Genomic DNA, 26932 nt, shown 5'->3' with positions numbered 1-26932 from the left:
ACAAAGAAATATTTTTCTTTGTTATGTCATTTAAAAACTTTGAATAAATAATTATCTGAATCTTACAACAAAACTGGCCATCTGATTAAATGTATAGAAATCCATTATTGTATATAGTAACTAATAAGTCTAATATACACCCTAGTAAGCTATAGTATTTTTTCCTTTGGGAAGGTACCATCTGTGCAGTCTGCAATTCTGTTGAAGAAAGATGTTGAATCTATTTAATTATTGTAGAAAAATAATTGATTTCTGTGCATTTGTTTTACACTTGCATTAAATTAAAGTTGATTACATCGATTAAGGGCGGGGGGTGGGGGGTGGTTCCCTAATGTTTTTGCTGGGAGTTGGCAACCCTATTAGTTAGGTAGGTAAGTACTTTAAAATACCAGAATAGGGAGGATGGTGTAGGTTAAAATTTATTAGATTGATCTGTGTTGCTGAACTATAAAATGTTTTGGGTGGAGTGTATTCTTTGCATACAGGTATAACAGAATAGCTTCAGTCTCATTTTTTAAAACTTGAGTATGAACTTATACAAAATGCAGCAAGATATTTATAAAAAACAATTTTATTGATTACAAAATATGCTATATCGGATTCATATTGGTATCGGCAGATATCCAAATTTATGATATCGGAATCGGTATCGGACATTAAAAAGTGGTATCGTGCCATCTCTAGTAATTTTAAAAGCTACATAATGTGCATGCAAAATATGAATTTGCAAGGCAGTTATTATATGTATTTTACTATAATTTTCTAAATATTTTAAAAAGTAGAGAGTACAGTTTTATGTATTGGCCTGTTATAAAATTGCATGATGGATAAATCCTTGATTAAAATGGTATGCCAACACACCACAAGCCCCAAATCCATGATTATATTATTTATTTATTATTATAAAAACAAAGTAAACACTTGGGATAATATCACCTCGATAATTTTCACACAAAAATCAGCTGCATGTAGCATTATGTCATTATAAACATAAAGCAATCTATAAAACAAAATCTATCATCCTGAAGTGTTCAGGCTAGTCATAGTGCTAGAGTTCATAGAGGGAAATGAGAGGCTGCACAAGAGCATGTCATCATCTTCGCAGCATTAACTCCCTGTCATCCTCATCTGGCACCATCAGATTATCCACTGAGAAATGAGCATCATCTCCTACACTCTGGAAGAAACGCTCCTCACTTTCGCAGCTCTGAGTGCCATTCACACAGTCCCTGGCTTTCAGTTGTTTCAGCTCGGTGCTGTCGCTGGCATTGCTGTCCTCTGTACTCATGCTGGTGTCACTGCTGTCGCTGCTGTCTTTGGTCTCGTTGCTCTCGTTGCTCTCACTGCTCTCGCTGCTGGAGCTGTCTTTGCTTTCATTGCTGTCATTGGTGGCAGTTGTGGTTTCTATGCTGTCACTGGTGCTGTCACTGCTGTCTGTGGGGTTCACCAGCAGGTTTGTGTCGGGCAGCTCATTGCTGTCCTCTGCGCTAAGGGCTTTCACTGTATTTGTAAACACTCGCACCCAGCTCTAAAGCGGTGAATAAAGAGAGCACTGTGTTAACTAACTGTAACCTCTACTTAAGCAGGTTAAATGAAATAATTTGATAACGTAAAAGATTTATCGCACCTTTCTGACATTCTCTTCACTGCCCATACTATCATCTTTGGTGTCAAGCATGGAGTCCATCTGTGGAACAGAGGTGAAGAAACAGTGTAATTCTGTACTACACATAATACACTAAGTAAAAGAAGTTGTTTTACTTCATCTTACCTCATCCGACTGACTGTCACTCTCTTCTGAAGTCTGTTTGTGGAAATGAAACCCATTTAAGGATGCAAATATCAGATTTATTCCAGGTTTATTCATTTGTATCATCTGATATCCAAGGTTACACCCAGAAATCCTAACAATTTGCTAATGCTTTAAAGATTATGAAATGGAAATAGCAACCTTGTTGAAGGATAACAGTAAAATATTACACGGATTGCTAATAGGACCCACCGTGTCCTCTGATGTGTCCTCTGAAGTGTCCTCTGAAGTGTCCTCTGATGTGTCCTCCAATGTGTTGTCTGTGGATTCTAATGATTCTGACTCTGAGCTCTGTATAAAAAAAAAAAACAGAGACATTTTCAGTAAACAGAAAAATGATTTTGATCTGTGTGTTAGGATGAAGGTTTTCTGAAGACATTTCAGAACCAAAATAACTCACCTGATTTGAGGTGTTTTCCTCTGTGCTCTGCAACACAGACAGGAACAAAGAGTCATGTGGATGAAACTCAGCAATCAAATGTGATGGAAAGAGTCATGAAAAATAACCATTTACTCATTACTGAAATAAATGTACACATTACCTGAAGCTCTGAGGTGTCATTTTCAGACGATTGTGAAACAGACACACTTTCAGTCTGGGTAAACAAAACAAAGTAAGCACAGAGAAAAATGTATTTTAATTATATGCTTTAACTGCCGCATCAACAATCATCATTCATTTAGATTTCATTCTTGTCAACCCTTGCTTGGGCAAGCTATTACTGCCGGAATGGAAGCAGACATAAAGTATAGTAAACAATAGTTTCTGAAATGGGAATCATCTTGAGGTCTAGAGAGACTTCCAGTACCCACACCCATTGTTAGCTTTTCCTGCTGACTGTCTTCAAGGAATTCAGCTTTACTGGAGGCATACTATATAGTTTAGTAGTTTATGTATAGTTCCTGAAATATACTCAAACGTACAGAAGCTCAAATATATGAAAAGAAAATCATTGCCAAATTTAAACTTGCTAATTTAAACATCTATAAATAAAAACAAAACTTGAAATTTTAAATTATTAAGTTAAACTTTGAATTATTATGGAATTATTTGCTTTCTTTTTTCTCTCTCTTTCCTAGTACCAGAAACAAGGTCTAATACAACTGTGATTTAGCATTTGGGAAAAAATATTAAAAAATGATTTGTGTTTTGAAAATGCTACTTACTGAGTTTGATGCAACCTCGCTTGATACTGAAACAACAGTGTGTAAAATCTGTCAGAATGAAAATGGAACAGATGGTTATTTAATGGACACTTTATTATTATTATTATTATTATTATTATTATTATTATTATTATTATTATTATTTCTAAAAATACATATGGTTATGACATGCTTTAGTTCCATGTCACCTGTTATTTTACTAATAGCAAGTAATATTATGCTTATTTGTACCTAGTATTATTATTATTTTTGTTGTAACTGTGTCCTTGAACCCAGTAATACTTTCAAATAAACAAAAATACACAGCATGGAAGATGGGAGAATATTTCGTCTATCTGAAAGTTATGTAAAAAAAAAATTACGGTGAAAAAATCTTTCAAAATTGAGACCTTTTTAATAATTGATTTTTGTTTTCTGCTTTCATACTTACCGGGTTGGAAAAGACTGCTCCAATCAGGCAAAATGTAATGATGGGAACCTTCATTCTGTTAAAAAAAAAAAAAAAAAGTATGTAATTATTATTCTCATTAAGTTCAGTTCAGTGTAAGAGTAACTACTATGGTGCATTAGCAAAAGAAACTCCCCCCAAAATAGGGTCACATCCATTTGCTCTTGGGTTTAAACTTCTAGATGTTAAGTTACTACAAACCAAACTGACAATTCAAAACTTTCAAAGTTGTGATCACTAAAGTAAGAGTTGTGATCAAAAGTAATAATAATAATACTACATAATCATTTACTCTACCTCAGTTTCAGAGATAATAAAAAAAGATGCAGCTGGTGCTCCTCGTTTAGTCTATAAGGCAGCAAACAGGAGAATCCAGAGTCTGTCCTGAACCTCGAATGGAAGCTTGCAGTTGAAGTAAAATCACGATGTGTGGATATGCTGGAGGGAACTCCCAGGACTACTGTATATAAGTATTCTCATTTAAGGTGATTGCATCACTTCCTTCCGGATGTGTCTTTTTTGTCGTCATGCGAAGGTGTATTTGTTCCGGAGAGGGAGTTCAGAAAACACACAGTGGCGTGATGATGATTGTACACACACACACACACATAGATACTGTGTGCTCTTTTATCCAGTCACAAAATTTCCTACACCCCCTCTCACGTCTTTAGTGAAATATAATTTAGCTCGCTAAACTATAGGGTTTGTGGCCTGTTGAAAAAATAAACTCACCCACTCAGAGAGGAAAAGAGGGCTAGACAGTTTCATGCTTGTTTCCGGTGAAACTTTTTTTTCTTTTCCTTTTCCCCTCCTTCCCTTTCTATTTGGAATTTTGTTTTTGTCAGATGATGGATTACATGGAACAGGTTACAAGTAGTACAAGTGCGAGGGCTATAAAGTTTTCAATATAAGGTTGGTTTAAATTGAGAAAATTAAACACTGCCTTTTATAAAAACTTCACATAAATGGATTAACTTCAGATACACACACACGCCCACACATATACACGCACACTGTGACAAAGTACAATATTAATTCAGTCTATTAAAACAAAAACAAACCATATTTTGCCTTCACTGCTAAACGATGTTATTGGAAATTGTGTTTTTGGAACATTAAGCATGTACAGTATGTACAAGTAAAGGCTTCTATATATATTTCCATCCTGTGGTATATAATCGCTTCCTGGATATACTTATATGGCCAGGCCCAAAATAAGCTTACAGAATTCCTTGTTTAACCTCACTTTGGATTTCAGCTAAGCAAAAGAAACCTGTAATTAGACTGAATGTTCACCAGTCCAGCGCTCTCCACCAAAACCACAGGGTAGGAGTGGAGGAGGAGATGATTGATGCTTGTTGTGATACGCAGACAGTCAACAGTGTCTGCACGTTCACCTTAACGTTACTTAAGGTTTAATAATGTAATTATCTTTGTCAGACAGGCGTTGGATGCATCTGTGGTATTAATATTCTTAATGAAACTAGGCATTTGTCAGACTGGTGCATCACCAGTGTGATCCTTGAGACTGCGTGCAGTGTAATCATTTTCTTCTATTTTTTTTTTGCCTAAATATGTTTGAATTAGTTGCTAATTAAGGGAAAACAATACAAGTTAGTGATGAATAGTGAAATATGATTTTACTAAAAACAACACCATGATTGATGCCACATCGTGTATTTTTTTTACTCTGCATTGTATAAAATAAGATAGCATATTTCCATCAATGCCTTGTGGAATTGACTGATTGATTTACAACATTGTGTAATATAAATCAAAGCTTGTACTTCCCAGCTTTGATGAACAGTGTTACAAAGCAGTGTATTTTTTCAATCAAGAGGCTTGTGTTTAAAGCTGGTGTGTTGATTCTTTGAATATCAATCAATTAAGGTAAAACGGCAGTTTTTGAGCGATTTTGTCATGTCCTTGCTACTCTCATCATTTACCCTCATTATACTGCAGTTTCTTAGCCGCTTTAAGAGTACAGACTTTAGTTTTTGTGACATCTAGTGGCCAAAAGTATGTATTGTTTCTGTCCTAAAACAATGTGGTCATTTTGGTTTGGACTGGGTTCATTCTGCCATAAACAACCTGCCCATAGTACTTTTTCAAATTTTCACAAACAACAGTAACCAGAAATTATGTTCATTATGAGGCTTATCCATCCATTATCAGGGGTACATTTTTTGTTACACTTATACTTGTTTGTTAAATAATCCAATTGTTTCCACAGCATACCCAAAAGTGTGCAAAATCCATTCAATAGAAAGCACAATGAATGCTCCAATAATTGCTGAAATATTCAACTGAAAGTAAACATTTGATTTGATTTACATCTATATAAATAAAATTGAATTCATTATTTTTATAGCGGTGTAATACACAAAAATGTGTCAACGAAGAAATACTACACATCTGAACAAGCGTGTTTGTTTATTGCAGGGGTGGGGGATTCTAGGCCTCAAGGGCCGGTGTCCTGCAGGTTTTAGATATCACCCTGGGTCAAGACACCTGAATCAAATGATTAATTTATTACCAGGCCTCTGGAGAACTTTAAGACATGCTGAGGAGGTCATTTAGCCGTTTAAATCAGCTGTGTTGGATCAAGGACACATCTAAAACCTGCAGGTCATCGGCCCTCAAGGCCTGGAGTTCCCCACCCCTGGTTAATTGAGTCTATTCACCAGGGATTTGAGGTTTTCTGTCTAACTGATATGGAAATCTGAAGTTTGAGTTTGATAATGAGTTTTCTGTTGGCTGATGTCATCAAGGATGAATACAGCTGACAAACAAAGAAACATTACTGACAGGACACATATGAATATGAAGCCCTTCTCTCAGGATCAGCATCATGCCAAGCCCTGTACTGGTGCTGCTTTTCAGTAGATGATAAAATCATTGCAAAAACAGAGTCTGTACAATTCTAAAAAGCTTTAAAGTCAATATTTGGTTTGACCCTCTTTATTCCTCAAAAGAGCCTAAACTCTCTTAGACAACCTTTCTTGTCATTTCTTTAAGCAGTCTTTGGGAATAGTACTCCAGGCTTCATGAAGAACATTCAAAGCTCTTTATTTGATGTTGGCTGCCTTTTGTTCTGTTCTCTGTCAGGATGAGCTCACACTGCTTCAGTAATGTTGAGGTCTGGGTTCTGGGGAGAACAATCCATATGTCCAGTGTTCTACAGCATGTTTTTCTATACAGATATGCTTTTACTGCAGTAGTGCTTTTGGGATCATTTGCTGACAAATGAACCAGATTGTACTGGATGGTAGATCAAAAATCTGACAGCACTTTTCTGTGCTTGTAAATAAATAAATTTTTACAAGATCCCCAACACCACTGGCTGAAATGCTGCCCAAACCATAACAGAGTAGTGTTTAACAGATGGCTGTCGACTCTGTTGCCCACTCTCCTGAACTCCTCTATACATGCATGCAAATTATCTTCAGTAACAAAAATGAAACCTGTCAAAATCTGTTATGAACCCTGGAGCGTTCTTTTTTAAACTTATTTTCATTTTTTGGGAAACAGACATGCTATTTTTTTTTTTGAAGTATATCGCCCAACAGAAGCTCAGTGTGGGAGTGGGATCCCTTTGTCCGCCTCTCTTTATCTCTGTTTCCCAAAGGCCCTCCCAAAGTTAGCAGTGGCATCCTAAACCCTGGAAAAAAAAACTGTATGTGTGTGTGTGTGTGTGTGTGTTGAATGCTTAGTTTGTGTGGACAGACTGTGCACTGTCTTGAATACAAAAGGACATCTTCACAGGTTCAGCACAGGCACGCTGCTGTTTTTGCGGGATACTTTTTCTTGCGACTGCCAGCCTCAGGTAAAATCCTAATTTCTGTGACACACAGAGTTTCATTTCTCATTTATTTTACCTTTATTTATACAGTTAGTTCTACTGAGGCTCAATGTCTTCTTTACAAGACAGACCCGTTTCAGACACACATATTGAAATTACAGCAATAAAAGAACCAATAAAATAGCTGGAATTAATAGTGCTTTGCAACTCCATTTATATATAGCAAAACAGTAATGTGCGTTTGACATTCATCTTGTTCACTAACTAGTTACTGCATTTAAACTATTGCTTGCTGTATGTGCGACTGCTGGCTTGATTACTTAGGGCCACAGCTTTATGCTGGTGAGCTATTGATGGCGATGCTTTTATACTTTTGCAGAAAGTGGTAGCACTATTTAATATGTGCTCCATATTTGGAAGTACTAATTTGGTGCATATAATTTAGAGAAATATCATATCTAAATGTTTTTATAATGTCTATTAATTTTTATTAAAGATGGAGCAATCATGTAATAGAGTAGTTATAATAGTGTCTTTGGTAACTTTTAAATTATTCAAAGTATAAAGACTAATTTATCGCTTTGGTGTGTACACCTTCTCCCCAGCATTACTTTCACATCTCAGAACTGTGCTGAGAGCTATTTTACCAGACAGACCCATTAATATCTTTGTCGTTGGGCTCCAGACACACAAAAAGTTTGTGGACTTAGTCAAATTTTTCCAGTCTGGTAGCTTCTGGTGTTTACTTTAGCTCCCAATGTGACTTTTGAGAGCGAGGTGCATATCAGAGGCCTGTAACCTTGGCGATAGTGGAGGCTGGGCCCACAGCTCTGCTCGTCATGAATGTGCTGGCAGCATACAGATGCATTCAGTTGTTTCCACTTTGAAAGATGTGCCAAGTTCACATCTTTGTTGTGAAAAAGCCAGAGTAGAATGTATTGATAGCTTATGAACAGCTTTTTAGCCTTTAGTGTAATATTTTTCTGAAATATTCAATTCTGTAGTGGTTTCAAAATCTAAAAACTTACATGTTATCCATTTTTAGACAATTTATCCAAGGTTTAAATGATTCACTTTGATCTTACAGGTATGAAGGCCTGCTTAGTATTCCTTTGCTTACTGGCAGCAACATTTGCTCTTTCTGTGAGTAGTAAAGATATTCTTCTTCATAAATCAATGAGTAAAAATGATCAAAGACAATATGATAATGTGTTCACCATACAATAAATATTACAGATGTTTCTTATTATCTTCAGGTGAAAAGTAAACCTCATGGAAAACATCATGGGTTGCATAAGAGTTTGCACACAACCAAAGAAAAGGTAGAGTAACATCTTCTTCATCTAGAGTTTTAAATTCTAATACTAAATGTATCGTGTCATTTTATACAGTCGATAAATATTTTTCCTTTTCTCCTGCTTCAGGATGCTATCACAGTGGAAGCCAATAAGCCAAAGATCTTACCCACTCTAGTCACATTTGAGGCCAGCAGCCAGGAGCAGGAAGACGAGGAACTGAGTTCCGAAGACAACGCTAACAAGGAAGATGGAGAGAGGGCTGAAAAGCGAGAGAAAAGCACTGCAGTTCTGTTGAGTGAAGAAGAACTGGTAGACCTCCTGACGAAAGAGGCTGAAGAGGAAGATGAAGCTGAAGTAAGAGAGCTGGAGGAGGAAGAAGTAGAAGCTGACAAAGCCAAGGTTGAGTCTAGCGAGGTGGTTGAGGTCGCTGAGGATCAGGAGAAGTTGGATGAGAATTCAGAGACAAAGAAACATTTGCTGGATGAGGAAGAAGTGAAAGAAGACAGTGTGGAGGATGTGATAGAGGAGAAGGTGCAGAAGATGACTCATTCAGAAAGGAAGGAAGAGCCTACTGAAGCACTGCTAGAGGAAGATGGCAGCACAGAATCAGTGATTCCAGTCAATCTGGACTATGCTGCTGATAGTAGCCTCCTACAACCTCTACAGACTGCGTCAGCTAACGACAAAACCCACTCTGATGACACCAAGCCTACTTCAAAAACAGACATCAGAGAGAAAGAAACCAGTGGGAAAGAAATGGCCAATATCGCTGATGACTATGAACCTGGCATGCAAAACACAGAGGCAGCACACAGCGAGGAGGTGTCTGATCAGACACAGGACAAAGATTCCTCAGACCAAGACGTAAGCGCCAAGAAAGAACCTGAAGCAAATGTGGATCATCCAGAACCAAAGGGCGATGCAGAGCTTGAATTGAGAGCCACTCTATCTGGAAAGGAGGAAGAGAAGAGTAAGAATGTGGGTGCAAGTCACACTAAGGCAAAAACGAGGAAGCAAAAGAAAAACCAAAGGTCAAGGAAGCACTCTCCGGACAGGGAGGAAACACAACCCGGACAAGAAGAGGGCCGACAGGATCCTGAGTCTGAGAGCAGCAGCACTGACAATACAGACCAAAAGACAAAGAGGAGAAGGGCAGGAAAATGGGTAATGCTTATATTACCTATATTTTCTTTCTTTATAGTAGATTATCATTATTATTATTTTGGCCGTTCAGGCATCATTGGATAAAGATAGAAAGACAGGAAAGCAGGGAAAGAGAAAGAGAGGAAGACAAGTTTAGACTCAAACCCTCTTGGTGGCATTTTAAAATCAGCCCACAGTGAAAATGTTTTAAGAACTGATAGTTAAAATTAATCATTGAGTTTAAGCTGGAGTAATTTCCTTGGTAAGGAGGTAACAGAGGACATAATCTGCCCTGCACACTGCATCTACAAATCACCTGTGTATATCTTGAAGTGGTTAAAGGAGATACATCTCCCTGTCAGTGGGCTTTTTTTCATTTGTGAAACTGACCCAGCTAATTAGCCTGCTAGACATCAGTGCAGTGCAAGTAAAAAAAAGATTTCACTTGCAAGTTTAAGGCTTTTAAAGCTCTCTGCAAGTTTACGGCTAACCTTTGACAGCATTGGCAACATTTAGCAGCACTAATCAGCCCAAAGTTTACAAAAAAGCTGATATTGCAGTTTTCATTGGGGCAACTTGACCTTTGTTTTTTCTCTTTCTATAGTACCTTCACGTTATTACTAATATTATTAGTACTAGAAGGAGGAAAAGGAGAAGGATTTTATACATGCATGAGTCTGCCTTTACACGTCTTTTTGTACTTTCCCAGGGTCCTTTAGTTGGTGTGAATCCGGTGCAGATAAGAGCCGCAGCCGAACTGTACCCAAGGTCCAGGCCCTCTCTTGGCGGAGACATACAACTCCCAGAAACCCCTACTGGTTATTTTTTTTCTGTTGATTGTTTCTGTTGAAGGCTTCCTCCTTAGCCTTCTGTGACATGATTACTGGTATTTCTAGGTCCATTAATAATAAAGCCAGATACTTTCTGTAAGTTGACAGTTATGTAAGCAAAAGATGATATGATATTTTATCTTTATCATGATAAGATAAAGATAAAAGGAATTATCAACATCTCTAATTTAACACAAGACTAGAAATAAATGTAAATAATACAGGCTGGTGAAAGGCTCCACTTCAAGGAAGTTTAACATTGTTTTAAATTTAACGTTATCGTTCATATAACGTGTTATTCTTACAGTATAGAACTGCTGAGTGTCTGGTCAGCAGCAGCATTCACTATATACTGACTAATACACCATCCGAATAGTCTCACATGGGGAATCTGCTGACTGAATCATTTTGCTTAAACTTCCGCATGAATAGTGCCTCTCTGCTTCACAGTCACTACCAAAACACAGCTCTGCAGGCTTAAAAGTGAATAAGAGAGATCAAGTCGAATTTAATCGCTATACCAACTCTATACTAAAGGAATGTAGAGGATGATGTGAGCTTATTGTAGCGTACTGGGCTCTATTGCAAGAAAAACTTTAAAACAAGCTAGGAAAATAAGTAATTTATCTCACTGTTTCTAGAAATCAGGTGAAATATGGGTCAGAGATCCAACCGGTGTTTGTGTTTTCTTAAAGATCCATGTGAAAACTTCCGCTGCAAACGTGGAAAAACATGCAAACTTGATGCGGACAATAAGCCAGGGTGTGTGTGTCAAGAACCGTCAGAGTGCCCTCCCAGTGTGAATGAGTTTGACTATGTAAGTATGTTGATGCCTATAAAAGAAATGTCACACTTACATATTGTTATTCATTTATGCTCATACGTTTTATGTGATGCTCTGTGGTTGTGACACACTTGTCTGCAGCAGCCTTGTGAAGCTTTCATATTGTTTATTGAGGAGAAAAAGGAAAAAGTACAGATGTCATTGTGGGCATTTTGACTTAATTGAAAGACAAAGCAGAGAACACTTTTGTTTTAATATTAGCTCTAACTACCCTGCCTGTTATGGTGAGCCAGCAGGTATTCTTTTCATATTATTTGACCCAGATTGCTTTTTGTGAGAAGGTCAAGGGTCTGATAGTAGGCTGAAGGTGAGCTGTAAGCCACAAATATGGAATTTTATCTTTGTATTGTGTCTTCCTTTCCTCACAAGTCCTGCCTGCATAAACTCTTCGAGGACAGTGGCTAAAAGTTGATCTTCTCTCTTCATTTATTTAAACACTTTTGTTTTTGTTTAGGTTTGTGGGACAGACAACAAAACGTATGACACATCATGTGAACTCTTTGCTACTAAATGCAACTTAGAGGGCACTAAGAAAGGACACAGACTTCACCTAGACTACACTGGGCCATGCAAATGTGAGACTGTATTTAAACACTGTACAAACTGTATAATTTAGTATGGTGAAGAAAGAACTAATTAAAACATCTGATGCTTTTTTTCTGTCCTCTCTGTCTCAGTGATACCTCCATGTGTGGACAATGAGCGGGTGCAGTTTCCTCTACGAATGAGAGATTGGCTCAAAAACGTGCTGCTCCAGCTCTACGAACATGACTCCATAACTCCTGGCTTCCTCACTCCTAAACAGCGTTTCAGAGTAAGGCTTACTACTCCAACAGCTCTTTACAACTACTGTGTTTAAGTGACTGAAACCAGCCAAAGTGTGGTCTCCTGTATTCTTCAGGTGAAGAAAATCTTTGAGAGTGAGAGGCGCCTTCATGCAGGCAATCACTCTGTTGAGCTTCTCGCACAGGACTTTGAGAAGAACTATAACATGTACATCTACCCAGTACACTGGCAGTTTGCTCAGCTGGACCAGCACCCATCTGATAGGTACATTTTTATACACTGGTTTTGCATATAGTATCTTCTTTAAAAAAAAAGCTAGCTAGTTAGGGGAGTTATTGGTTATAGAACAATATGGAAAGATATATATGTCACAGATGACTGACAGACTGTAAAAAACACATCCTTAATCACAAAGTGATAAGAAGACGCTTCTTTTGGCTGCTCCCTTTTCACACGGGGTCCCCACAGATAGCACCACTTGATTTGGCAGCTTTTTCCACCAGATACCCTTCCTGTTTCAACACCAAAGGGTATTTGCGCCTCTTCATGGTCTCTAACCAGAGACCTTGAACATGTCAGGTGAATGTGTAAACCCCTACTCCAGGGGTCGGCAACCCTGGGAAGGGTTAACTGATGGCACGACCATAGCTGGACTGGCCAGCGTTTGTTTTCATTCAAAGGCTTTATGGCTTTTCCTATAATACCTGGTGGGCCGGTCTCTAGTCAAAATGCCCGGGCTGTTTTTTTGTCCCAGTCCAGCCCTGGGCACGACACGCAGTGAATTAATCTGAGAAGGTGCATTAAAAAATTAATGGCCGGGCCAGTGGTGCACATCACAAATTAGCTTGCATAGACACATTAGTTGTACTGCTTCTTAATGACGGTATCTTAGCTAACAACCCCAACTACCAGATTCAACTTGTAATTGGCTAAAAATCACTTAGCCTACTGATGAGAGGGACGTTGCTAGCGGTTAGTTTTTTCAAGCGATGTTGAAATTTCCACATTCCGAAAATTCAAATGCTTCAGGAGCTGCAGCAACTGTTAATATAGAGCGTTATTAAATTTATTGCTAATGCAATTATATGGCACATTGACTTCTGAGGAAAAATTGAATAGGCAAAAATAACTGTAACAAGTAAGCAAAAGCAAATCAAAAGTATTCATATAGCACCTGTCTTGATAAGAATAGCAAAGTGCTTCACAAGAACAATCAACAAACAAAAACCCAACTATTAAAACACATTTTAAAAGCAAGCTTATAAAAATATGTTGTGAGCTGCTCTTTAAAGGTTTCATGCACAGATCTCAAATGTAGTGGTGTCCTTTAGTTTTCAGTCCAGAACAAGGACCAACAAACGATTTTTGGTCTAAAGGCTTCAATGACCTGTAACAACAATAACAATAACTAGTATGTTAGGAAAACACGTAGTCATCCTGCGCACTCTGTTTACTCACAGTGATCAAAAACATTTCTTTTTCCTCTACAGGTTTTTGTCCCACTCAGAGCTGGCCCCTCTCAGGGTCCCCCTGGTGCCAATGGAGCACTGCACCTCTCGCTTCTTTCAGGAGTGCGATGCTGACAAAGACAAACTGGTATCATTTAAGGAGTGGATCACCTGTTTTGATATCAGGAATGGTGAGAGGTTCATCGTTTCTTATATTTGTGAGAAACCTTCCCATAAATGATGTAGTACGTTCATGGTCAAGGCCTATATAATTGCATAGATAGTAGAGGTTTCAGAAATGTGATGCTCCAATCTGAATATATCTTCCAAGATTTAAGATGAAAACCCAGCATCTTGCTCTAAAATATGTTCAGAATTTGATGTTTTCTGGTACTGTTAGTTGATCATTTAAATGCAAACTCTAACTCTTTGTAACTTGTCTCTCTGCAGAGGACATGGATGCCAACCTGCTTTTCTGAGTGTTGTAGCTTGAACATCTGGCTGTTGAAGTTCTGTCTATTCAAAATGATACAGTACACGCTCTGACAAGTACAGATGAAACAAACCCATGTTACCTCCCGCTATAAACAAAGCTTTGTGTAAGGCTAAGCATGGACATTTAAATCACTGATCTGTAATTTAGACTGAGCTGCTAGAACCGTCTATTAGAAGAAAGAAGTAGTTATTTTTTTGCTGGCTGTGTTCAAAATCTTTACTACAATGCATTCCAAACTGGGGCAAAGTTATTGCAGCTTGATGGTAGAAAAAACATTGTGCAGTACACAGTGCCAGGTAGTACCACAATTAGTAGCAGACAATTGCAGATTCCTGTTTGATACTAGCAAATGTAAAATAGCACCTGTATTGGCTAACTTAGTAGCAAATGTGTACATGTTTGTCCTCATATATTATGTTTCCTTACACTGCTAACTAAAGGCAATAAACAGCAAAGAAATTCACAATTTCAGAATATTTCAGTAAACTCTGTTGCTTATTGATGTTTGTGCTGAAATAAAGTCTCCTACAAAAAGACTCTGGTAAATATCATTTCATGTTCTGATATCTTTTCTTCATTCCTTTTCTTTTTTGCGTGTGTTTGTGTTACTTCATGAGATGAATAGCTCTTCAACAATGGTTTTTAAGAATGCAAGTCACTGGTAGATGATTTTGGTTTGCCGCTTGATCCTAAATAATGGCCTGCTGTAAGGCGACAAAGCAAAAAATAACCTGCTGCTTGGTCATGATGATTACGGCATCTCGTTTTTATGAGATAAAGCATTCTGATTGGACCTTTTCTGGTGATCGCCGAGTCTGACGCCTTCTATATAAGTAAAGAAAGAAGCGGCGCTTCACCTGCTGATCATCTGCTGCTTGCACTGAGCTAAAACATGTACTGCATGCTGTGGGTTATCTTTCAGAGCCTGGCCCTCGTGGTGGAGAGTGGTGTGTCTTCAGGGAGTGCTGAGGCACTTGCCAATAGGGGAGTGAAGAACAATGGAGGACCAGGAGCTGCCAACGGTGCAAACGCTGGGGCTCAAAATGGGGTTCCACTGACTGGTCAGCCCTTTGTGGCACAAGTAGTCCAAGTTGGTAATACTTTGTTTATCCAGCCACTTGGGAACCCTGTAGGTCAGGCTCCACCACAACAACTAATTCCAGTTGCAGTTCTCCCACAAGGTGGAGCTTTTCTCATGGGCCAGGCAGGAGGAGCCACCATGAATCTGCAAGGGCCAGGGACGCAGCAAGCTGGAGGTGGGCTGTTTGCAGTGCTGCCACAGAGAAATGTCGGCGGAGGGCCTCAGAGTGTCATGTTGACCCCTGGCCAAGTGCAGCTGATGTCAGCAGTCGGGCAAAATAACCCACAACCCTTGGGCGGTGTTGTTGGTGCTGCAAAGCCGAGCGGCAAGCTGAGGTTTCGACGGTCAGTCGCAGCTCGCCTCAGGAGGACGCAGTCTCCGGTGATGAAGACTACGCCAGCTGAAGATGAGGAAGAATGCTCTGGGGTAGATACTGAGGAGAAGCTAGTGGAATGAGATGAAGCATTTTTCACAGATTCATTGCTAAACACTGATTGTGGTTCTCCTTAATACCTGTTGACACTTTACTGTTGTAGATCACTGTAACTAATGACCAATAAATGATTGAACTCCTATTGCACAAAACAAATCTGTCAAGTCTGTCTTGAACAAAACACTGAATAAATTCAGCAGGGTCATGGGTGTGCCTCCATCTGATGGCTGTTATTTTCATATAAGAGGCTGATAAAAATACACACAGCCTTCTGTTTACAATACACAGCTTCAAGCTACTTCCAGATGGTCTCTCTTGAACATTTGAAAACTATAAATCCGTCACATCAGCATGAAATTCCTGGCACAGCTTGTTTTCTTTTGGAAAAAAAAAACAGTACCTAAAATAATATAAATCAGATGAACAACTGCATTTGCATTAGAGAGAACCTTTTGTCCTTTAAAACTGAAAACAGAAAAAAATAGTTTCTTAATTGTAACTGCATGACAGTGTGTAATTAGCTCCAGACCAAACTTCCACAGAGGGTGTTTACCTGGTCTGCTGTCAGCTGCAGAGTCAGCAAAAGGAAAAACATTCCCAGACGGCTTTGGTATATGACAGAGTAACCATCCAACCAAACAGTAATGTATGTGATGGCTCTGAACATGTGCTCGTGAAACAAGCTATAGGCTTTCTGTTTTCATTTTCTTGTTAAATTTCAGAATTTTATTAATGATTAACTGATTTCCCGAGGGTCACTGTGAGTGAGTGTGTACATTGGTTGAGAGTGTGGCGTGTGGGTGGGCAAATAAAAAGTTTGTCACTGTTATAAAGTCATCACAAATTACAGTAAGGCACCCAGCCATGTCTGAGGCACTTATTTTAACTTTTAATTATAAAACAGCAGCAGGCAACATGTCATTTATACCTCTAGACATGAATCAAATCACAAGATGCCATTTATGCCCGGGTGTTTTCACAAACATCTTCTCATAAACAGTCTGCATGCAGCTTGACACAGTAAAGGTGAAATGTTCGATTAAATTTAACACTATAATGTATTCTTTTAGATACATGTGGTTCTGATACCTCTACATCATCAGCGTGATTTAAAAAACACAATCCCTAAACCCAAATTTGTACTTCTTTTTGTTTAAAACACATCAACTATGACCAACAAATTGCACAAAAATGCTGGACGCAGCAAAAAATGATACAAATTAAAACTCATACATGCAAATTGATATTTTATTTCTTTCAAAATAAAAAGAAGGTTCAATAAACACTCTAGTTTAAGAAACAATTAGAATTTTCTGGCAATTATGCTGTTGTTCAGGCTTAATGGGTAAAGCCTGAACACAAACACACACATGCACATATTTTTTACAGTGTGATCTACAAAAGCTCTTGATGACTATGATGTCAGTTGTTTGCCTCTTGTAACCACAACCCACAACATTGACGAGGTCCATGCTGGGTTTAAGTCAGCTTCCAGAAGCCTCTAGAAACCCTTCCCGCGACAATGAATCACTGCGTTATTTTTTTGTGGTCACTCAGCTCTATCAAGAACAATGTCAGTGTGTCAACTGGCTGAAGTTTCTTTGAAAACAGGGACTTTGCTGCATTACATTTCTTTAAATCTTGTATTGTAGAGAAACCATAGATGCCATATTGCAACTTCCCATGACACGCAGGTGACAAATATAGCATGTGAATAAGGCAGTGTTCTCCTCTCTAATTGGCTCATAATAATCTCTTTGACTGATAAAAGGCGTCTTTGAAACAGAGAGTTACTGTCAGCTTTCTGGGCACATAACAGTTGAAGCCAGAGCAAAAACGTACAAGGTCTGTGTGTTTTTACACGATTCAAGGTGCAAAATGAAGCTTTTTCTCTTCGCAGCATTTGTAGCAACCCTCAGCTATGTGAGTAGTCAATCTATCTATCCATCTATCCATATGTGTATATATCTATACTAATGTGTATATCTCATCTAAATTTATTTCAGGTCAATGCAGGCAAGGTAAGTTACAGTCAGACTATGGATGTATGCATACTTTGCACAATAATCGAGATTAGGCCACAGGCAATAAGTCTTTTTCCTGCTCCAAGCAGACTGCAAGGCTGCTGGCAGCTATGAATGCAGGGATGTTGAATGGAGGACTCTTAAATGGAGGACTCTTAAATGGAGGACTCTTAAATGGAGCAAACCCCGGGATGCTGGTTGGTGGTCTGAATCCACCCATTGTTGCTGGCGGTGGAGCAGGCGTTATAGGGCAGCCCCAGTTTGCTCAGGTCAGTCCACTGGATTTAAGTTTGAGCGACAATGTGACTTTTCACCGATATTTTGCAGTGAATCTAAGTAACACTTATTTTTCCTTCTCACAGTTTGTTCCTCGAGTTCCTGCTTTTGTCGTTCCAGCTCAGGTCGGCAATGTGTACCCTTTCCCTGCTGTCCCTGCAGTCAATGCGGTTAGTGAGGCACTTACTGTTGTGGTGTTAACAACACAACTTGTTGCAGGTTTAAGAGCATCATCTGTCTTGCTTCTCTAGTACCAGGTTCCTTTCATGGGAGTACCCCAAATGGCACCAATGAATGCTCCTCAGCAACCTGCGATGGTAATCAACCTTTACCTTCAGTGTGTCAGTGGTTATTGTTTGCAGAAATGTAACATTTCCTGTTTTTGTTTAGGGGAACCCTGCTGGTGCTGCTCCACAGCAGCTTCCAGTTCAGCCTGATCCTCTCGGAAGATTCAGGGTAGGAAACAATGAATCTTTTGTCTCAAAGGCTGTGCAATATGAATGAAAACTACACTGGATAAATGTTGCTATGTGACTCCACAGCGCCAGATTATAAAAGCGGAAAACACCGTGAAGAGTACTGTGGACACTCAGGTGAGACTGCGCAAAATAAACCATAAAAAGTTTTTTAAAAAGTTACTCACAGTTTGTAAAAACCATATTCTGCTAGAAAAATTACTATTTTTTTCTCTTATTTTCTCAGATTCCTTCTTCCGCTCCTTCTGCATCACCAACAGCAGCACCCTGCAACAAGGATATTTAAGCTGACACCATTACTCTAACATTAGCTTTGAATTGAATCTACAAGAAATATTGAATATTATAACAATAAAAGTAAACTACTGTGATTATTCATAAATTGATTACTTTTGTTAAAGTGGTTTGTTACAGTGTCTTCACTTTCTAATAAAATTAATCATACTCTAAATAAAATTTGTCTTGTATGAGTTTTATGCCATAGACCATCAGTGGATCTGTGCTGCCATCTAAAGGACATATATGTTTCATAAAACTACAACTCTAGATAGATAGTGAAGCGGATATCCATAAAATGTTATCAAAAATAATATAAAATAAGATTTTTTAAAAAGATCAAAAAAACAAAAATGACTACCAACCCACTTGCCACTAATTCCATTGATAAAGATAATACAGATATACTGAAGTCAAGGAGAATGAGTGAACACACATGATACAGCAAACATGATGCAGTTCTGAAGTTCTTTCAAACAGCTCCTCCTACAGCTTTTCAGCTTTACAAACATACAGAGACAGTTATGTCTCTGCACTATCAGCAAATTCCCAGAACTTAGAACACAAGATGTGCTGGTGTGGCATAAAAAAAGTGTTAGTTACTGGCATTATGTACAGGTGCGCATAAAACTGATGATGGTTCAGTTCAAGCAAGCTGCTTCACTTTCAGGATTGTGCAAGTTTGTTCACAGTCACACTGGTGTGACCAAATGAATAAAACGGAGCCATTTGAACCATGCAAATGGATTGGATTGCAATTATGTCGCACTTTAATATAATTCTTTACAAAACAAGTGATATTCACACCCACTTTTATTCTGTGCGCACAGAAATGGGTCCATGACGGGAAATTTGGGGTTCTGAATCTTTCCCAAGGACACTTTAACATGTGAGATTGCACCAGGCATATTTGAAGACTTCTTTAACTGTAATAAAATATTAGTGAGCACAATGTATAAATAAATAGGCTAGTATAATGGCTGGTGTAAGCGAAAGCTGGTGAACATAACACTGAGTACACTCAACCATTAGTATAAATGATTCACCAATTAGATGCCAACATCAGACTGAGTGGGATGTGACAAATGTTTGAATATATGCTCAAACTTTCTGCTTTTCTTTTTTTTCTCATGACATGCAAAAGTTCCTTTTGGAATTATAATAATTATGCAATGCAAAGTTACATTTTACACAAGCTTTTCTTACTTTAAGAGATCACAGAACCAAAGTGAAGAATGTACACAGTACACCTGGACGCTACAGTGATGACCTCAACATGCAGCTCTGGTGATTTTGTAATTTCTGTATTTGCATAAAGTTTTAAACTGAGATTATTTGGACTCTTTTTAACAACTTGAAACAGAACGTGTCATGGTATTTAGAGACATGACTTACACCTAATTACACACTTACCTGCTCTGTGTTGTAAGTGTCTGAGTCTGTTGCCATGAGAAATGTCTGTCACACTGACCGCATATTGTTTGGATGGGTCGGTGCTGGACTATATCAGCTCAGATGGGAGGAATTTAAACGTGATGCAGAGAAGGTCGGGAGGCAGACGCAGAAAGAGGACACAGAACCATTGGAAAGGTAAGATGAGCTTTTGGTGCTCATTGCTTCTGTGGACATATTCTTTGTGAAATGTATGTGGTTGTATAATGCTCAGCAAACTTTTGTCTGTACACAGTGCAGGACATCATGAAGCTGCACACGGCTCTACTGCTGATTTGTCTGTTTAGGACTAGCTTTGCTCTGCCAGTAAGTTATAGCTTTATAGTGTATCTACATAAAGTGCTGTGTTAAACATCACATTTAATGTTTTGACAACTGTTCCTTTGACAATAGGTCCAGATTGGAATTATTGCGAGCAATAGCAATGAGGTAATGAGCTTCTAAAGCCTTTCTATGTGTTGGGCAGCTAAAGAAACAACATTAGTCATAATAATTCTGCTCTTCTTGTATATTCAGATCCTGAGACTGAATGCATTAGCTCTTGCAGCTATGGGACAAGCACAGGTATGCATCGTGCTTATGAGATGCCAATTACCATGCAGCTCTTTGTTGCCTTGACTAACTCTGTGCCTTCTTCAGTAAAATGTTAAAATATCTGCATTAAAAAACAAACAAAAACATTGACGTTGACATGAGCAGACACTCTTTCTGCAGGGCTCTTCAATATTGCCCCAGTTTGTGCTGCAGCAGCAGCAGCCTGAGGTGCTGCTTACCCCACAGGTGGTGAACTTAAACCCTCAAGTGGCAGGCCCTTTTGGTCCACAGGGACCCCAACTACTGGTCCCCAACCAGGGCAACCAGTTTACACCCATGTTTTTCCCCAATGGTCAACAAGAGCAGCTTGGACCTCAACCGGACCCCAACAATCCTAACATTCCTCAGCAGGCACAAAACCCTATGCAGGTAGAATATGGCAGGCTAAAAACACATTTCTGTTTTTATCATTGATTTGTGATGTGATTGGATGTGCTGAAATTTATTTTCAGTCTAAAAATGAGGAATTAACCATTCCTTTTAAACTTTTATTTTCAGTTGTTTCCACAGTTTCAGTATCCATCTTACAGATTTCCTCAGTTTCATAGGCCTCAGGTATGAAATCAAACATCCTGCCCTCTTTGCAAGAGTTAATACATTTATTTACATGCTCAGTGGAGATTTAAATTGTTTCTGTCGTCCACAGGGTTTCCCTTACTTTGTACCAGCTTATGGCTATCCCCAGCAGAGGAATAATGCAAGGCTGCAGCCCAACAACGGTCAGCAGAACCTGGAAAGAACGACACAGAGACCACAGCTCCCTCTGCAGGTCAGACATGATAAATACAAGCTGGAGTACAGAAAGGCACACACTTTTTGTAAAATGATCAAAAACAAACTGAAGGAATCCCATTTTTAAGAAAAATTACATTTTGAGGAATAATATTTTAATAATAATAATTTAATTATTTAATAATAATAATATTTTATTAAAACCAGGAGAAGTTATGTGGTCACAGTTGCTCCATGGCAGTAAGGACAGTAGCGAAAAGGTTAAAGTACCAACAGCATTAAATAATACAATATCTATCTATCTATCTATCTATCTATCTATCTATCTATCTATCTATCTATCTATCTATCTATCTATCTATCTATCTATCTATCTATCTATCTATCTATCTATCTATTTCTCTGGAAAAGGACATGCAGATATTAAGCGTGTACAACGATTGCAGTGTCTACTTGTACTTAAAACATTCTAATGTTTCTACTCTTACTATAAGCATCTTAGGGAAAACTGGACCAACATTTTTACCTGATATAAGACCAAACACATCTTTTCACTCTACTGACTTTGCACAGATGTATTCAGCAAAAACAGTAAAACAAACCAAAATGATGGAAAATGCTGCTCCAAGCATCTGTACTACTTTGAAGTTTAAGACCTACAGACAATGATGAGTCAAAGGCAAGGCTTGATGATAATAACATAGCTGCAGATGAATCATGACTGTGTGGGTACATCAGCTGTTATGCAATGACTGCTGTCTGGCATACTGACCACACTGTCAGTCTGTCTTAGCAGATAACTGCTGAATTCTTGCCAGTGCAGTGGCACATCAGCACTTCAGTGCTGGGTGACAACTCACACATGTAATTATTTATCAGTGCAACTTATGTAAGTTTATTTTGTTTCATGGCAGAGCTCATTTCCTGCTACTTTTATGAAAATGATGCATATAATTCATGGACAGTTTAATGGGTATTTAAAAAAAAAAATGCTGCTACTTAATTACTGCTTATGGCATGTTCTGCTATGATTTTTGAAGCTTGTAATCTAATGTTTATGCTTATCATCTAATTTCAGCAGGCTTCCAAGCCAAAGCCATGGACAGAAGACGTGAGTGTTCTCTGCTATTTATTTCACCTAAATTAAACATTAGAATCAAAAAAAGAAAAAGAAAAAGACATTTTGTTTAACTGCTTCATGTTTGTACTTTGCTCTGTGACAGACATGGCCACTGGGGTCAAAGAAAGAGTCTGCCACAATTCCTCCTGATCCTCGTGGTGATGCATCTGGCCCTGGAGTTGATGAGGTATGATTTTTATACAAGTACAGACCCTTTAAAGGCTTCACATGCACAGGAATTAATGCATGTTGCATATTCATAGAGTCCTTCATTAATGTCATTTAGGAAATTTGATTTTCAGTAATATACCTTTTTCTAATTTCTCTAGGGCCAGGTTAACTTCCCATTCCTGTTTGAGCCTTAGATGTCACAGCCGTAAGATCATTAGGCAACAAATGAGATACTCTGTATTTGGCCACAGCCTGACTGAAACTTGCAGAAATTCTACTGTTTTTTTTTCCAGTGCTTTCATACCATGTTAAATAAAGACGTTTGTCAGATAAATTTGTGTCAGAAAGTTCATTGTTGTACACAGAAATAAAAGCTTGAATTGCAGGAATAATTTTCTGAATATATCACAAATAACAAAGATTTTAAAAAAGTTAACAATCAAACTTTTTTGTAAGGAAAATGCAAAACAAGCAACATAGTTAATATTAGTCAGTAAATTCTGAGTCAGGTTCTGTTCTAAGGTCTAAGGTCTAAGATAGCAAAATTGTTTGATAAGATGCACATTGTAACAGAAAGCCTTGGTGAATGGCAGCATGAGAACAAGAGAACTAATTCAGTGAGATGCCATCTATCCATTTTCACCATGGCTTATCCAACTAGGACCATTATGGGGTGTCGAGAAAGGTGGGATCGCAAGACAGTGAAGTGCTGTGGTTTACCTTTCATTACATCTGAGAAAGGACTTATCAACTAGCCTTTTAGGTACAAAATGACTAAAGAGTGCGATAACAGAGTTTATCTATGTGCTTTTGCAAAATGTAAATAGTCTATATTCTTGATCAAATATATAAAAATGTAAGTCTGATTAATGTGATTAATGAGAAATGCAGTTTGAGTAGTGAAATGTTTCTAACACCTGACTTTCTGGCCTTTTACTGTTTTTTTCTGTGTGTGTGTTTCTGGGCTGGGATTGTTTGAACCAGTGGGGAATCCAAACATGGCACACAGCCCAGATCTTGTCTGAGGCTATTAGTGTTCGGTCAAAATGACTTAGGAAACATTCAGAGAATGTCTGATTTTGACACGTATAATTGAATAAAATAAGCTAGAGGTAGAGGAAAAAAACAAAAACTAAGGCAAAGACAAACAGAGGCAAAGAATAAATGATAACCTAAAATGGGAACAGTTAGAACTAGACATGAACATGAACATAAATCTGAACAGGAGCATGCAAAAACAAAGACGTGAGGAAACCATAACAGGAGCATGAAAAACCTGAGACCTGAAGTGACATAAAATCTATAGCCATGAGACGAGATAAACAAATGACCCAACACTGAACAAAAGGAAACAGAGGACCTAAATACACAAAAAGGTAATGAGGAAAGTGGAACACCTGGGGAACACAGTTGACACAAATGAACATGACGGCACAGGGGAAGCAAAACTAAATACACTGAACATGGAAACATGAGACTGCTTAAAATAAACCAAGAAACATAATGAGATGAAGACTGTGACAACATGAGCTTGACAATAGGACATGAAAAAAAACACAGACATGAAACTCACGACAGACTGGGGAGATGGAAAGGAATGGAACATAAGGAGGATGAGGCATGGGCATAACTAAAAGTCAGGACAAAACAGACTTACATGGGAAACTGGAAATTACAACTATACAAGGAAGCATGGTGATAACATTAACTAGACTAAAGCCTCACTAAGACATACAGCTACAGCTAATGCTATTGTGATTAATAAACACAGAGGTTTGAAGAGAAAAAGTGAGGAAAAGTACTCTTTTAAATTAGTTAAAAAGGTATCATGTTATAAATGGATGTTCCTGTCAGATTGAGACAATTGAAGTAAAATGTTATAAAATGAATGAAACATCAAGGGAAATGAATTCATATATGACTGAACATTCATATGTGATGGAATTACTAATAAGTTGTATTAAAGTACAAAAGGCAGGGTAGACATCCTGAGGATAGAGGCAGTTAGAACTGGGTGAGTCCCCTCACCCATCGTCCTCATCCAAGCTCTGCACTACTGGGTAATACTCATATTATCAAAGACTGGACTTTTTCAACAAAGAGCCGATCCAGACTTCCTGTATTCATTGCTGGTTCCACAGATTGACAGATGTAGCCTTTCTGTGGGCTATGTGAGGTCTTTTTTCACCATACTGTTGATGAATCAGACACTAGAAGTATTTTCTACTTCTCTTAATAAGACTATCAAGCTATCAGGTAGCTGTGAAGACCTTACATTGGATTTAGGGTTCCTGGTGCCTGTTCTCTGTATGTCCTAGAAAATATGCACAATAAACTGGATGAACCAGGATCAGTTTATCCTGGTAATGCTGATTTATTTATTTTCTGAAGCCAGGAGGACGGATGAAAGGGGAGGGGGCAAAGTTTCCCCATAGAGGAGTATGAGTATTTTTACTAAGAAGACTCTCATTAAAGATGACGCCACAAAAACAACCAAAAGTTAAATTAGTTTTTTTTAAATAATGCATTTCTTTGACAGCACTGCACCAACAATTAAAATGTAACAGCCCAATATAACATTAATATGTTTTAGAAAAAATTAAAGTGAAGGACAATATACATTATTAGGTATTGCTTCCTAGTAATGAATTGGACCTACCTTTGTCTTCACAACTGCTTTAAATCTTTACGGTGCAGATTCCACACAGTGCTGGAAATATTCCTGAGAGTATTTAGTCCACACTGCCATGATAGCATCACAAAATTACCGCACATTTGGTTGCACATCAGTGATGTGAATCTTCCATTCCACCACATCTCGAAGTTGCTCTATAGGATAGAGATGACCCTTTTTTATGACTAGAGATGTTGTTAAACATTTCTAACCAGGAAGTCACGTATACAGAGACACACACACATACACACGCACACACATACACATTCACTCACATGCTCGCAACTTTTACAACACACCATATGGGTTTTACAATGGGGTGTTTCTGTAGCTGTTGTCACTGAATAAAAGGCTGCTAGGGGACGCTGGGCTGAGCTCAGGTGCGGAGCTTGAAGTTCTGGATCCTGACCGGACCGGCTTCTCTTGGAAGTTAAAATGGACTAAGCTCTGAGTGTCTTGCTTCATTCATGGGGATAAGTCTCTGAGTCAGCGAGGCCTGCGAGTGCAGACCTAACAGGGGGACACTCCCACAGGGCTTAAATCTGGGGCTCTCCACCATTTGACCCTAAAACTAAAGAAGCTTCTTGGATTAGAGGTAAAACGTCTTCAAGCAACTTAAAGAAGTCCAGACACTTTTCGTTCCAAGCTCCTTGGACTACGATGTCCTGGATGACTGAGAACCTTCACTGACTCAAAAATCGACATCGATGTGCCTTATGTATGAATTCTGGTTGTGCTTACTGACCTTGCTACAAAATCGCACAACTTGGTGGATTGTTGGAGCATTACGGCTACCGTAGTCAGGAGCCTCGCAGAGTAATCTGGGTCCAAAACTCTGCCTTCTTCAGGTCCCAAAGTCAAACGAGCACTGCAGCTCCACTGAGAGTTAAAAACTGTCTAAATTATTTCATCTTTAATATCATGATCAGCATTGTTGCTTAACCAGGTGTAACAATTAAGTTTAACATCCAGGTGTCCATGAAAACAGAATTTATTAAATTAACGGAGCTAGAAGTTAGCAGAAAGTTAGCTTGCTAGTTTCCACCCAAACATAATATAGCATGTTCTGACTGAGAGATTTCTGAAAAAATTCAAACGTACTGCTCTGCTATCACTTCCAACATAAATGAAGAGAGAAAACTAAACAGCAGTGATGTTTGTGGGGTTACTAAGTTGGACTAGCTGGTACTGGTTTTATTTTGTTGTATTTAGCTGCAACACCTTAAAGGCCAGTTCATGAAAGTCTTGTTGGACATAAACCAGTCCGTGGTGCAAAAAAGGTTGTGGACCGCTGCTGTAAATGGACCAAACTTCAGTCAGGAGAACAACTGAGATAATCCATCCACAATACGGGGTTAGTCATTAATATACTACAACAACATGGGAATAGAGCAGCTGTGAGAGAATTCAACATTAATGAATCAATGGTACAGAAATGGAGAAAGCAAGAAGAATGAGTTGAGTAAAGTTTGACTTATCTGACTGTTTTGTTTCGCTTAATGCGCCTTATAATCCGGTACGCCTTATGTATAAAACAGACCCATTCATTGA

General features: G+C 38.4%; 4 protein-coding genes across 6 annotated transcripts; 3 read left to right on the top strand and 1 right to left on the bottom strand.

Moving 5' to 3' along the window:
* Positions 1 to 808: 808 nt before the first annotated feature.
* On the bottom strand, positions 809 to 14942 carry scpp1 (secretory calcium-binding phosphoprotein 1). 2 transcript variants are annotated; one of them, XM_082537868.1, is made up of 9 exons: positions 14867 to 14942; positions 3408 to 3462; positions 2978 to 3025; positions 2353 to 2406; positions 2211 to 2237; positions 2003 to 2101; positions 1772 to 1804; positions 1628 to 1687; positions 809 to 1528 (listed from the first exon to the last, which is right to left on the bottom strand). In XM_082537868.1, the coding sequence occupies exons 2-9, from the start codon at positions 3459 to 3461 to the stop codon at positions 1094 to 1096; spliced, it is 810 nt and encodes a 269-aa protein (XP_082393994.1). In that variant the 5' UTR covers position 3462; positions 14867 to 14942; the 3' UTR covers positions 809 to 1093. The 2 variants fall into 2 exon arrangements, with proteins under 2 accessions (XP_082393994.1, XP_082393993.1); XM_082537867.1 differs by lacking the exon at positions 14867 to 14942 and having other exon boundaries at positions 3408 to 4227.
* On the top strand, positions 7089 to 14603 carry LOC309708767 (uncharacterized protein). Its single transcript, XM_082537058.1, has 11 exons — positions 7089 to 7251; positions 8315 to 8370; positions 8484 to 8549; positions 8652 to 9689; positions 10378 to 10486; positions 11194 to 11315; positions 11797 to 11917; positions 12020 to 12156; positions 12244 to 12392; positions 13619 to 13767; positions 14027 to 14603. The coding sequence occupies exons 1-11, from the start codon at positions 7131 to 7133 to the stop codon at positions 14053 to 14055; spliced, it is 2097 nt and encodes a 698-aa protein (XP_082393184.1). The 5' UTR covers positions 7089 to 7130; the 3' UTR covers positions 14056 to 14603.
* Positions 14943 to 17235: 2293 nt separating the features above from the next.
* Positions 17236 to 18770, top strand: scpp9 (secretory calcium-binding phosphoprotein 9). Its single transcript, XM_082537872.1, has 8 exons — positions 17236 to 17509; positions 17593 to 17607; positions 17700 to 17879; positions 17973 to 18056; positions 18138 to 18203; positions 18277 to 18342; positions 18429 to 18479; positions 18589 to 18770. Exons 1-8 carry the CDS (start codon positions 17465 to 17467, stop codon positions 18646 to 18648), a joined length of 567 nt encoding a protein of 188 aa, XP_082393998.1. The 5' UTR covers positions 17236 to 17464; the 3' UTR covers positions 18649 to 18770.
* A 1278-nt stretch (positions 18771 to 20048) lies between these two features.
* Positions 20049 to 23041, top strand: odam (odontogenic, ameloblast associated). Of its 2 annotated transcripts, none has more exons than XM_082537439.1 (10): positions 20049 to 20228; positions 20331 to 20396; positions 20484 to 20519; positions 20607 to 20654; positions 20805 to 21053; positions 21183 to 21239; positions 21331 to 21453; positions 22498 to 22527; positions 22640 to 22723; positions 22866 to 23041. In XM_082537439.1, the coding sequence occupies exons 2-10, from the start codon at positions 20337 to 20339 to the stop codon at positions 22899 to 22901; spliced, it is 723 nt and encodes a 240-aa protein (XP_082393565.1). In that variant the 5' UTR covers positions 20049 to 20228; positions 20331 to 20336; the 3' UTR covers positions 22902 to 23041. The 2 variants fall into 2 exon arrangements, with proteins under 2 accessions (XP_082393565.1, XP_082393564.1); XM_082537438.1 differs by having other exon boundaries at positions 22495 to 22527.
* The last annotated feature ends 3891 nt before the right edge of the window (positions 23042 to 26932 follow it).

The sequence above is a fragment of the Aulonocara stuartgranti genome (assembly GCF_965226115.1).
Source record: "Aulonocara stuartgranti genome assembly, chromosome: 6".
Classification (NCBI taxonomy): Eukaryota; Metazoa; Chordata; class Actinopteri; order Cichliformes; family Cichlidae; genus Aulonocara; species Aulonocara stuartgranti.
Note: the sequence above shows the minus strand (reverse complement) of the source record. Positions and strands in the feature narration are given on the sequence as shown.